Here is a 12,178-nt window from a genome sequence, read left to right as displayed (position 1 = left end):
TGTCTTAGCTGCTGGTGCAAAGTCAATTAAGAAGTTTGGTATGCAAAATTCAAATTCGAGTAATTTCAGTTTGAAGTTGCTGGTGTTTGGATGAAGTTCAAAGGCTTAACCCAAATAAGGAAGGTGCAGAGGGGTGCAACTGCAAAGTGTACAGCTTGAAATTCTAAACATATTATTAAAATATGAGAAAAATGCTAAATAATTGATGAAGGAAAATTCCAGATTCAGAAAAAAAACTATCTAATTACAGGACTAAAATCCTCAACATTGCATGCTTACTAATATGTAATTAAAATACGAGAAAAATACTAAACAATTGATAGAGGAAAATTTCAGATTCAGAAAAACACAAATTTCAGAAAAATAATGGAAATTTAATAATGACAACATGTAAAAATAAACTAATCCACTCATGTAGTTACCACAAGATTAATGAAGACAACTGCACAAAAACCAATAATCTTTAAAAAATTGAATTAAAGTTAATAAAAAAACTCGCATTAAACCAGGAGGCTTGCTGTGTTAATTTCCAACAAAATGCATAATTTTATTTTGTTGAAACTCATCTTTCCAAATAATGAACCATACAATCAAAACCACAATCTGATTTGTAATTATGATCAACATCTTACAACAAATTTTCATTCTTTTTAAGACAAAACAATGCCAAATCAAATTCAAACCTTTCTCTTCCCTTATTTCTTCCTGAAACCCCTTCCTAAATCAATTTCCTTCTTCTTCTTCCCCACTTGTCCTACATTAGGGAACTTAAGACTGGTAATATAAGAACTAAAATTAAGCTAGATTATAAAATTTAGACAAATTTTTTCTTTTAAAGTTTGCTGACATTTTAAAGTGACATTAGAACCGAAATTAACTAAAATCCTTAAAAATTTTATATTAGAATTCAAATGAATTTGCTAGTGATTATACAAAACAAGGATCTCATCTCAACTCTTTGTGCTTGGTTGATCTCTTCTACAGGTACAAAACGATGAATATAGGTAGGTAACTTGAGTTGAGTATGTATAATAGTAGTTTGAAAATGTCAATTTATAGGTATGTGGTACAAAGAGGATCGATAAATCAAAGGGAGAAGACAAAAAATAATTGTCAATAGTTTAGCTTTCATAATTGAATATGAGAATCCAAGTTGGTTATCACATTTATAGGGACTCCCATTTATAATTAAACAGAACAGAAAAGAGAAAATGAGAAGTTAAACAATTGGGATGTAACAAAGGGGAGGGAGAAGCTAAACAATCAGAATTTGTATGGACATTACGTAGAGATTGGAAGGGGTGGTCATTCAATTTTGACTTTTGGGATATATGTGGAAATTTTTTTCATAAATTTGTAACGAACACTACAATTGAAATTTTGATTTTTTTTTAATCATTTTGAGAATTTAGGTCATTTTTTAAGGTTCATTATTGATTTATTTTAGAAGCAATGTAAATATTGAAATTAAGAGCAATGTAAAAATTGAAATTAAGTAAAATCATTAAAAATTCTATATTAGAATTCAAATTAATTTGCTAATGATTATATAAAACAAAAGTCTTTACTTCAACTCTTTGCAGTTAGTTAATCTCTCTACGATGCACAAAATGATGAACACAAGCAGATAGTTCAAGTTGAGTATATATAATGAATTTGAAGATATCAATTTGTAGGTATGTGGCACAGAAAGGATAGACCAAAGTTATGGGAGAAGACAAAAAATGGTTGTCAATAGTTTGGCTTCCACAATTGTATGTAGGCATCAAAGTGGGATGTCACATTTATAGGGATTCCATTTTCGGGTAAATGGAATAGAAAAAAGGGAAGGAAAAGTTGAACCGTTAGAATGTTGCAAGGGAGACGTGGAAGCTAGACCATCAGAATTCGTATAGATATTAGGTTGAGATGGGAAGAAGTGTACATTTACTTTTTGACTTTTGGGATGCATGTGGAATTATAAATTTTATAAATGAAAATGAACCTCTCACGAGTATTTTATCAAATATCGTACACACAATCCTTCATTCCCAAATATAATAAACATTGTAGATATATAATCATGGATTTCACAGTGGAAATAGAATGTGCTCTAATACAAAACTAATATTCATATTTTGAAAATTATATTTCATGTCTTTAGCATTCATGTATGGTTGCTACCAAAATCAATTCCTATGTAAATACATACAAGAGGGTACATGGAATTATAAAATTGAAACTTAAAAATTGGGCTAACCTGGTATGTGTTTTGTCGTCTAGAGAAACCTTTGACACTCTTTCTTCATGGAGACCGATTGATCTAGAGGAGACTTCCTTCACATCTACCTCGAATACTTGCTTGGATGAAAGAAATTTATGGAAGACGGTAGGTCTTGTGAGCAACTAAAAGTGGTGGAAGGGCATGCAAGTAAATCAACGGTTGAAGGAAGACAAAGCAAAAGCATAATACTAGAGAGGAAGACAATGCTATAATGTAGTGGCTGAAGGAAGACGGAAAGTCATGTGAGCAATTAGATTGCAAACACAAGACTGTAAAAATGGAAGAATGACCTTTGTGTTTTAAGATATGGAAGAAATTATTTTTTAGTTTAATTAAAATATAAAGGAGAAAATTGATAGTTTAATTTTTGTTAGTCATGTGTAAAATTTTAGAGTCTTGGGGTTAGATTTTATTGTTCTCAAGTCTCAAGTTGGAACCACGGTATTCTTCCGTCAGTAGTGATGAATTTTCTAATAAAAATAGTAGGTGCTGTCCTCTTTTTTCAAAAATGAAAAAAAGAAGTGTAACTCCAAGATTAATTTGGGCCTCCAACCAAAGTCCAAGCCCATTCCCAGTGCCAGCTCCACACCGCGTAATGACCCTAATAAGTGATCAAAATGCAATCTGGCATTGGCTACTTCAAATCTCAGCTGTAAGAGAGAGAGAGAGAGAGGACCCGACAACGTGGGCCAGACAAAATGGGCCACTATTTTCGGAAAATTGGCCCATTTTGAACGCTATTTTCTCGGACGATTTGAATTCAGGAGTATTAAAGCCAGAGGAGGGAGAAAGGAAAGGAAAAGAAAAGAAAATCTCCATAGGGGAAAAAGAAGCAGAGAGAGCGCGAGAGAGAGAAACGAGTCAGATCAGTTGGAGGCTTGGGAGAGGGAGGTGAGAGAGAGAGGGAGATAGATGGGAGGGGAAGAGAGAGAAGAGGAAGGAGTAATGGCGACCGACTTCTTCTGGTCTTACACGGACGAACCGCACGCGTCTCGTAGGCGTCAGATCCTCTCTCAGTACCCTCAAATGAAAGAGCTCTTTGGCCCTGATCCCTGGGCTTTCCTCAAGGTTTGTTCTATCTTTATTGATATTACTGTAGATCTGTGGAAATGCGGCTGATTTAGTTCGACCTTTGTGTGCTTGTGATTTAGTTCGACCTATCATTTGAATTTCAATTTGTTCTTTTGTTCATTTCCGCTGCTGCATTTTCTTTCTTCTCTCTTACTTTTTACTTTATTTTTCTCGTGGCTCCTTTCATTGGAGTTAACTTCTCTCTTTGATGGTGTTTTGTTCAGGATATGCGAAGCTTTTTTTCCCCCGCCGCGGGGGTGGTGTGTTTGCTTTCTTGTGTTTGAGGCAGTCTTTTTGCGAGATATTTTGGTGTATTGTGTCGTTTTCTGTGTACAGCTTTATTCATTTTGCCAAAGTTGCTCCAATTTTTTAAGATTCCAGAGTGGGCGTTCGCTTTCGAATGTTGATTTGACAGAAAAGAAAGTTTTGCTTTTGGTATTTCTCATTGGCTCATCTTCTTTATTGTGCTTCTTGTTGGGTTAAAGGTTCCGAATCATATTTTGGGCATATCATGTTTGTCCTAAGATATTTTGTAAATTCTGGCATGTTTGGTGTTCGCAGAAAAGCTATCAGAGAGGTCGGTTTGAAAAACCAATAGTTGTTGTTGTTCTTACATCACAGATTCACAATAACTACTCTTTCTGTACTATTCTTTTTCACTCTTTCAAATTATTTGGGCAAATGGATTCCTTTTCTCTTTTCCGCTTGTAAAGGAACTGTTTTGACAATTTAGGGCATGTTTTGAATTCTTCGACGATGTGTGTAACTGTATAGTCTTAATTATGAGCAGCTTCATCTATTTCTCGTCTGTTTGGTCGGTCATTCAATAAGTTCCCAATTTTTGTTTGTTCTTGTTTATGATTTCTTAGGTGCCATTTTAACATATTTATATGGACAAAAAGATCAGATTGTCTACTTCAATCTTCGATTCTTTTAACTTTTAATCTATAATTTTTTTTTTTCTGCATCAGATATTATGTTGTGCTCCTGACTACGCAAAATTTTTGAAAAATTGATTTCTTCCTCTTAATGCTTATTTCTTTTGCCATCAATTTTTGATTAATGATTTGATTGCAATATATGTTTCCGGCTCTAAATTTTTAAGGTTTTGATCAATTATGATTTTTACTAATGAACCCATGTTCATTTTTTTTTTTTTAAATTTCTCCTTCGGGGATGAACTTACTTTAAAAACAATTCTATGAAGTATGAATTTTCTATCTCTTAATTCTGTTGGATTTTAAGTCGATTGGTTGATGTTGACTGCTGTATTTCAATTAATGTTTTAGGAAATGTCTACCATCTTACACATTTAATGTAAATTTTGGTTTTTTTTTTTTTTTTAAAGCTGATAGCAACTTGATTCATTTGCTGCTCATTAGTTTCCTTTTAATGATTCTTTAAAGCACAAAATTTTGATTTATACTTTCTATGCAATTGTAATTTTCAACTAGCATCGCACTACCTTTTGTAGAATTAAGTGCTCTATTTCATTTTGCCAAGCATTTTTTTCTGAGAGCACAGAAATGGTATATTTCTCGTGTTTCATTTTTGTATTCAAATAAGTGGGCCCTTCATCTGACTATGTCATGCCATGTGTACCTTCAAAATTTGTGACTAGGTTTTTCACATTTTTCGGAGGTCAGGAGTCTGTCATGGTACTGCATTAGGCATGTACTAGGGAGATATTGACCGTATAAGGATGATTTAGTTGTGAGGTACCTCTTATGGGGCAAAACCATTAGGCCAAAGTGGACAAACCTTACCAGAGTTGGGCTGAGACCATTGCATTTAGTAATAGAGCCACCCTTGGGGGTGCTGCCATGTGGGTGGATCCAACACCTTAGGGGGGTAGTTTGTTTAGAGTTCTTTATATAATTTTTTGCATTCCACAGAGTGTGTGTTGGCCCCAGTTAAAGTTATTCCTTTTATAATCATCAGTTGAAGGCCCTTGGAGGCTCTTTTATGTGTTATATCTTTCCCTTTTTTATAAGAAACAAAATACATTGCTCTCACTTGATTGTTTTTCATCCTTCTCTATGATGCTCTGATGTGTTTGATGCATGATTTTTTGTTAACTTCATGAACCATGATTTCTATTCCTCCTTGTTTGGCCATGTCTCTTTCCAGCTAATCTCCCTATATCCATTTATTTATTTTCTGTTATAAAATAATCTGTGGTGGTTATCTTTATTCTAGTTTTGGAAATGAAAAATGATGGTTGTCTTTTTCCTCAATGGAGGTTATTTGCAATTTACCAAAATGAAAATGCAAAATGATTCCATTTTTCGTGTTATTAGAAGAAATAGTACCATTTGACTTTTGCCACGTTTCCTAGTACTCGAGTCCTTAGTGCACTTACATATTAGTTTGGCATGTGGATCTATTCACTTGAGGATACGGAACTACAGAAGATGACAGCTGAATTGGGCAGTGTACCAGGTCAACTAAAAAACACAGGGGTGTGCACGCACACTTGGGGCAGTTTTCTAGAAATTCTTCAACCCCTACATAGCTGCGTCTTATTAAGTCATGCTGCTCTTTGTATAGCAATTTTTGGTATGCTTAGTAACTTATAAGAAACTGTACTACTTTTTGTTTTGGTATACTAATGTAACCACCAAATATCTAAATTAACTCTGATGTGGTTTTGCTTTCATTGCCTTTCCATCTAATATGGTTGACTTTGCATAGGCTGCCTCATTAGAAAACGGTTGCATAATAACACAAGGAAATGGGAATTGGGAAGTTATGAAATGGGAAAAACAATAGTGAAAGGAGACAACCCAAATATCATCTAGAATATGACCCAAGGAGAGTGGCTGGTTTAGATTTTTTGGGAGCTTTGAGGGTTGAGGGAAATTAAAGGAGAGATTGAATTTTGCATCAGTTTTGATGGCGTTATGGAGGATACGGCTGGGTGTGCTGGTTTAAAAAGTAAAAAACTATGGGATAATATCAGTCTATTTATAAAGAGTTGTTTTGTATCATGAATTGTGTAAAATTATGCCTTAATAGATATATTAGAAGACTGAATATTGCAATTACTTTTCTATACATTATGTAGAGTATTTGATTGTATCGAACACTATTTGGTTTTTGATTTATGGTTTTTATCTTCAAAAAATTGTGGTGTTGCAGATTACTGTGGTTGTATTGCTTCAGCTCTGGACTGCCACTTTACTCCACAATGCTGGTTGGATGAAGATCTTGGCAGTTGCATACTTTTTTGGCTCATTTCTCAATCACAACCTTTTCTTAGCCATCCATGAGCTCAGCCATAATCTTGCCTTCTCAACTCCAGTCTACAACCGTTGGCTTGGGATTTTTGCTAACCTACCCATTGGTGTACCTATGTCTGTAACATTCCAAAAGTACCACCTTGAGCACCATCGTTTCCAAGGGGTGGATGGTATTGACATGGATGTGCCAAGCCATATTGAGGCTCAACTTGTGAGAAATGTCGTAACAAAATCCATATGGGTCATATTACAGCTCTTCTTTTATGCTCTGCGGCCTATATTTATCAAACCCAAACCACCTGGTTTATGGGAGTTCACCAATTTGGTTATCCAACTAGCCCTTGATGCCGCCGTTGTCTATTTCTGGGGCTGGAAGTCTTTTGCTTATATGATCCTCTCCACTTTTGTTGGGGGTGGAATGCACCCGATGGCTGGTCACTTCATCTCAGAACATTATGTCTTCACGACTGAACAAGAGACATACTCTTATTATGGTCCTCTGAATCTTCTTACATGGAGTGTGGGATACCACAATGAGCACCATGATTTCCCCAGGATTCCTGGGAACAAGCTCCACAAGGTGAAGGAGATTGCACCGGAGTATTATGAGGGTTTAGAGTCGTACAAATCTTGGAGTCAGGTTATTTACATGTATATTATGGACAGGACAGTTGGGCCTTTTAGCCGGATGAAAAGAAAGGTGTCAAAGACTGCAAAGAAATCAGAATAGAATATAGAATATAGACTGCAAAGAAAGCTCTCATGATTGTTATTCTTCATTTTTCTCCCCATCTTTCCTCTTTCCCTGTGAGTTGATGCAAATTCTTTTTGAATTTTTTTGCTTCTTGCTTGTAATATTCTTGAGGGTTCATTGTTGTTCTATGCTCTAGTTTTAGACTTAAAAGAGTGGGTGAACATTCTTCGGCTGATCATTCAAACACGTACTTTAGCAAGAAATTGGATGTGAATGCATTCATTGTCTAATCTTGTACTGTGTTTTTTTTTTAAATTTTTGGGGGTGACGTTGGATAGGTTCTTGTTTTTATATGGAAGTGGGTTTTTTTTTTCTTGACACCCCCTAGAAAAGGGAAAAATGTTGATACAGTTGTGAAATAATGGACGTAAAATGTATTTTTGATGCACTTTTTTCGATGGATGTAAAGAAAATGGAAGACCAGCATGCTTAACAGCTTTGTGGTTGCACTTTTTAACTGTTGAAGAATCAATTCCTTTTGTTTTGTTTCTTTCTTTCGTTTTTTGGTGTTTTCCATGGTGTGTTAATTCTCAAGAAACTGTAATTTTCCTGCATTAAGAACACCCTTATTTTTAGCACACTGGAATTATAATTAATTATAACCAAAATTTTCATTAACAGCAACAAAAATCAACTTACAAAGGACTATGTCCTCATCGTCACAAACAGAACTAATCACAAATACACTAGGAATTTTAAACCCCAAAATTTAGTTTTAAGATTCTGCATGTGTATGCTGATTTCCTGGTTTAAACTCTCTTCTTCCATTTCATCCGGCAGCTCACTCAGCAGATATAGCCACCTCGATGAACTGGTAGTTGCAGGCCTTATGCACTTTCCCCACATGAAAGTGGGAACTCTTACAGTCAGCTTCACTTGGTTGCCTGTGAAGGATGAAAGACACAGTATTTGAGAGAAATCACATGCCCAATACATAAGCAGTACCCGTTGCACTACCATAATCTATGTTATCAAGAACTTCCCTCACCTTCTCATAATTTTTCTCATTCCAAGAATCATTTTTGGAGGCAAAGTTAGGGTCGCCGATGACATATGGAAGCTGTTGAGCAGGGTGATTTAGGAGCGGAAGCCTAGCCGAAGCATAATCGGCATCACTATCATAATCAGCTCTCATGTTTGGCCCAAGAGTTTTCAGAACCATGGCCAACAAAACACAAAGTCCCTGCAGGCAGAAATGGGTACTCCCTCAAAATCTACATACGAATCTGTCTACGATTACAAAACATGAAAACTTCTTTATCCTATATTGAAGGGCATGCATGTTTACATTCAGCCAGGCAGTCCTCAAGAGGAGCAAACTATATCTATATGCAGAGATACCTGTGCTAAAATGATCAGAAAACCGATCCATTGGAAGATATCAAAGTTTGACTTCACAAAATCTTTAAAATCGTTGAACCTTCCGGTTGGATCATCGGGCAAGTCCTGCTTAAGGTGCCATAGATGTTAGTGACAGAACAGAGAAGTAGGGGAGCAAAGTAGGGTGCTCATGGTGACACCTTACCTTCTCCCAGTCAGAATTTAAGAATATATCTGCTATCATTGCTGTTTCCAACAGGAGAACCACAAATATGATCACTGTATACTGTGCTTGTTCAAGGTCAGGCATCATTCAAAACAAATTACCCAAAATAAAAAGAGAATGAAAAATCCAAGACAGGTATGAACTGGCAATGGCAAGCCACAATAGAATTGAAGGTAAGGAATAAGGATACACAAGAAAGGCAATGGCTGTTTGCAGAAGCTGCAGCAACATGACCTGAGCATGTTATCAGACACAAGGCAATACCGGTGCCTAGAAAACTATATATAAACCTGCATTTGCATAAACAGGGTAAGCACAGAAAACCCATTTGGTACAATGGAAGATGGCAATAGGAAGGTTTACCATGGAGCAGAGGAATTAAACTCGCCGGACGGTGAGCCGCCCATGTCTCTTTGCCAAACTCTAACCATCCACAAGCCATACAGGATCATGGCAATACCAGAAATTCCCATAATGGAATTCAAAATTTTCAAGAGAAACTGCAGGCAACTCCTTGCAAAATTTTCCATCACTATAGCCAAAGCCTAAGCTGCACTCAGGAGACTTTAGCAGAGAGAAGCAGAAATTCTGGGAAATCTGAGAATTTTGAGGAAAAGAAAGAAATCAGAAATTGATTCTGAGAAAGCAGAATTGCAGCATGAAACACACAAGTACAAAAATTTTCCTTTTCCCCTACGAGGTTCTTTTCATTCCTATGAAATTAAGATTGAGCAGTTTCTTATGGGAATTCTTGAAGTATGCCAAAAGTCTTAAAATTTTTTTTGGCTTAAGCAATATGCCAAAAGCTGATATGTGGAGAGTAGAATGAGTGGAGCAATGAAAAGGGAGGATGGAAAGTTCAGAGAAAGTGCGTCCTCTGTTTTTTATATAGTTTGTCCCTTTCATCACCATCTAAATCCTTTTATTTATTTATTTCATTTGTTTATTTATGGGTAAATTACACCAAAGAGTTTTGCTGAATTTCAACATCAGTAGGGTTCGCTTGGATGAAGGACTCTATTTAAATAAAGAAAATGGAAAGAAAATATATAAAAAAATTATTTTTAATTATATTTTCTCTCTATATCAAATGCCATTAAAATTTTTTTAAACATTAAATATGGTTAAAAATTAAGGAAAAAAAAATAATAGTGCAAGTAAAGTCAAGTTTTTATTATTGTTCGGATATTTTTTTTTATACTTTTTTGTCACTTTTCTTGATAACCAAACACAAAAATTTACTTTTTTGTATAATTTCATTTTTCAACTTTGATAGTTTTTTTTTTGGAAAATGCCTCTATGCAATGCTTTGGATTTTCAGTTCAGTTAATTGAATTAATCAAATTGTATAAATTAATAATATTTATTTATGTATATTATATATATATATATATATATATTAAAATATTAAATTGGTTAAAATCGATTAATTGATCTAACCAAAATTCGGTTCGATCGATTTTGAGTGTGAGTTATATGAAATTTTAGTTCGACTTGATTATTGAGATTTTTTAATTAAAAATTTTCAGTTAATTTGATTAATTAATGGGGCAATCACCCCTAACTAACATGTACAACAAGAATCAAGCTCACATGCCAGAACAAATATGCATAGCCAACTAAGCATGAGGCATAAAAAACAATTAGGTATAAAAATCTCCATAGGAAGACCCACCCCTAGAGGAGTCGTCTCCTCAAAGGAGAACAGTAAGGGTTGATAGTAATAAATTTTTAATTTCAATATTCAAGAATCAATTTGTCATAATTAAAATTTTGAAATCATGAATAAAATGGGGGAGTAAATACAGAACGCAATCCACTTTTTTTTTGTTTGGCAGTATAAGATTATAAAAAAGAAAACAAAATATATAATAAATGAATGAATGAATACTCTTTTTTTTATGTTGCCTGTCATTAATTTAAAATTCTCTTTTTTAAAAAAGTTAATATTTAGATAAGGTGAATTTTTTGGGGAGAAGGAGGCATCATCAGACATCAGATGCTGTGGTGTAGTGGTTATCACGTTAGTCTTACACACTAAAGGTCCCCAGTTCGATCCTGGGCAGCATCATTTTCCCTTTCAAATTTTTCTTAAATGTTTCACCAAACTGCTTGGTCATGAAAAATTCCAATTTTCTCCTTCCTAACCGGCTATTATTTTTTAAAATTTTGAAAAGAGGTATTAAATGTAGGTCCAATTACGTACTCTAATGGATTTGGGTTATCCCGTGTTTGCCTTTTATAGCAAACTGAAAATGCTTGAAAAGGAATTGAGTAAGTTTCCTAAGCAATACATTTTCAATGATGGCAGCTGATTAGCAGAGGCCAAAACTAGAAGCCTATGACAAAATGAGGAGCTGAGATAATTCATTTCTATAAACCCCTTCTTCGATATGCAAATGCATTTTTTTTGGCAACATACTCGAACAGCAACAACAACAAACAAAACCTTAAGTCTCATTAAATAGGTAAATGGGATTGATTGCATAAATTCTTATTGGCCAATTTACATGACCATTTCCTCAACCAAAATTAGGTCATTATAAATTCCTACCATCTCGTTTCAAGTTATTTTACGTTTACTCTCGCATCTATTATTTCTCACAGCATAAAGCTCACTCCTCCTTCCTAAAGCACTACTTGACCTACAAAGGCATCTAAGCCGTTCCTCCATTATCTTCTATAGAAAATACTCCTAATTCATCATGAATATGTTGATTGCATAATTCTTATTGGCCAATTTACATGACCATTTCCTCAACCAAAATTAGGTCATTATAAATTCCTACCATCTCGTTTCAAGTTATTTTACGTTTACTCTCGCATCTATTATTTCTCACAGCATAAAGCTCACTCCTCCTTCCCAAAGCACTACTTGACCTACAAAGGCATCTAAGCCGTTCCTCCATTATCTTCTATAGAAAATACTCCTAATTTATCATGAATATGTTTATTCTTTAATATATCTTTTAATATTACATCATTTACGCACCTAAGTGGTGCTCTCATCTTGGTATGTTGCGTGCAAAATAAATAAGACAAATATGAAAATAAGGGCTTGATTTTTTTTTTTTTTCCTAATGATAAAGCATCTTATCGTGATAAGTTTAATGCTAAGTTTTATAAAATATGCAACAAAGAATTAAACCTCAAGTCCCGTTAGTTACATAAACTCTTCTCTGCTAATAAATTTTATAACACATGCAAAGGTATTATTGAGGACTTTGCTGTTGCAGTTCTACCCTGCAGTTTCATTTTTGGAAGAGACTACTCTGGTCTAAAAGTGGATATGAGCCAAAGAT

General features: G+C 34.7%; 2 protein-coding genes and 1 non-coding gene across 6 annotated transcripts; 2 read left to right on the top strand and 1 right to left on the bottom strand.

The window, feature by feature from the left end:
* Window positions 1–2,895: 2,895 nt before the first annotated feature.
* On the top strand, window positions 2,896–7,560 carry LOC131144888 (sphingolipid delta(4)-desaturase DES1-like). Of its 2 annotated transcripts, none has more exons than XM_058093818.1 (2): window positions 2,896–3,331; window positions 6,476–7,560. In XM_058093818.1, the coding sequence occupies exons 1-2, from the start codon at window positions 3,176–3,178 to the stop codon at window positions 7,304–7,306; spliced, it is 987 nt and encodes a 328-aa protein (XP_057949801.1). In that variant the 5' UTR covers window positions 2,896–3,175; the 3' UTR covers window positions 7,307–7,560. The 2 variants fall into 2 exon arrangements, with proteins under 2 accessions (XP_057949801.1, XP_057949802.1); XM_058093819.1 differs by lacking the exon at window positions 2,896–3,331 and adding an exon at window positions 3,563–3,911.
* Window positions 7,561–7,916: 356 nt separating this feature from the next.
* Window positions 7,917–9,735, bottom strand: LOC131144889 (tetraspanin-19-like). 3 transcript variants are annotated; one of them, XM_058093822.1, is made up of 7 exons: window positions 9,574–9,735; window positions 9,240–9,473; window positions 9,067–9,166; window positions 8,856–8,936; window positions 8,672–8,776; window positions 8,319–8,513; window positions 7,917–8,214 (listed from the first exon to the last, which is right to left on the bottom strand). In XM_058093822.1, exons 2-7 carry the CDS (start codon window positions 9,404–9,406, stop codon window positions 8,203–8,205), a joined length of 660 nt encoding a protein of 219 aa, XP_057949805.1. In that variant the 5' UTR covers window positions 9,407–9,473; window positions 9,574–9,735; the 3' UTR covers window positions 7,917–8,202. The 3 variants fall into 3 exon arrangements, with proteins under 3 accessions (XP_057949805.1, XP_057949804.1, XP_057949803.1); XM_058093821.1 differs by having other exon boundaries at window positions 8,672–8,779; window positions 9,240–9,700; XM_058093820.1 differs by having other exon boundaries at window positions 7,917–8,513; window positions 9,574–9,683.
* Window positions 9,736–10,874: 1,139 nt separating this feature from the next.
* On the top strand, window positions 10,875–10,947 carry TRNAV-UAC (transfer RNA valine (anticodon UAC)). Its single transcript has one exon. It is a non-coding gene; the product is annotated as a tRNA-Val (tRNA).
* The last annotated feature ends 1,231 nt before the right edge of the window (window positions 10,948–12,178 follow it).

This window comes from Malania oleifera, chromosome 12, assembly GCF_029873635.1.
Source record: "Malania oleifera isolate guangnan ecotype guangnan chromosome 12, ASM2987363v1, whole genome shotgun sequence".
In the NCBI taxonomy this organism is placed as follows: Eukaryota; Viridiplantae; Streptophyta; class Magnoliopsida; order Santalales; family Ximeniaceae; genus Malania; species Malania oleifera.
Note: the sequence above shows the minus strand (reverse complement) of the source record. Positions and strands in the feature narration are given on the sequence as shown.

What these genes read in the sequence shown, in the direction of transcription:
- LOC131144888 (XM_058093818.1), top strand. Translation starts at nt 3,176, where the DNA reads ATGGGAGGGGAAGAGAGAGAAGAGGAAGGAGTAATGGCGACCGACTTC. An exon ending in ATCCCTGGGCTTTCCTCAAG is followed by an intron (nt 3,332 to 6,475) that starts GTTTGTTCTATC and finishes GTGGTGTTGCAG; the next exon opens with ATTACTGTGGTTGTATTGCT.
- LOC131144889 (XM_058093820.1), bottom strand. Translation starts at nt 9,406, where the DNA reads ATGGAAAATTTTGCAAGGAGTTGCCTGCAGTTTCTCTTGAAAATTTTG. An exon ending in ACAGCCATTGCCTTTCTTGT is followed by an intron (nt 8,937 to 9,066) that starts GTATCCTTATTC and finishes GAACAAGCACAG; the next exon opens with TATACAGTGATCATATTTGT. An exon ending in TTCTGATCATTTTAGCACAG is followed by an intron (nt 8,514 to 8,671) that starts GTATCTCTGCAT and finishes TTCTGCCTGCAG; the next exon opens with GGACTTTGTGTTTTGTTGGC.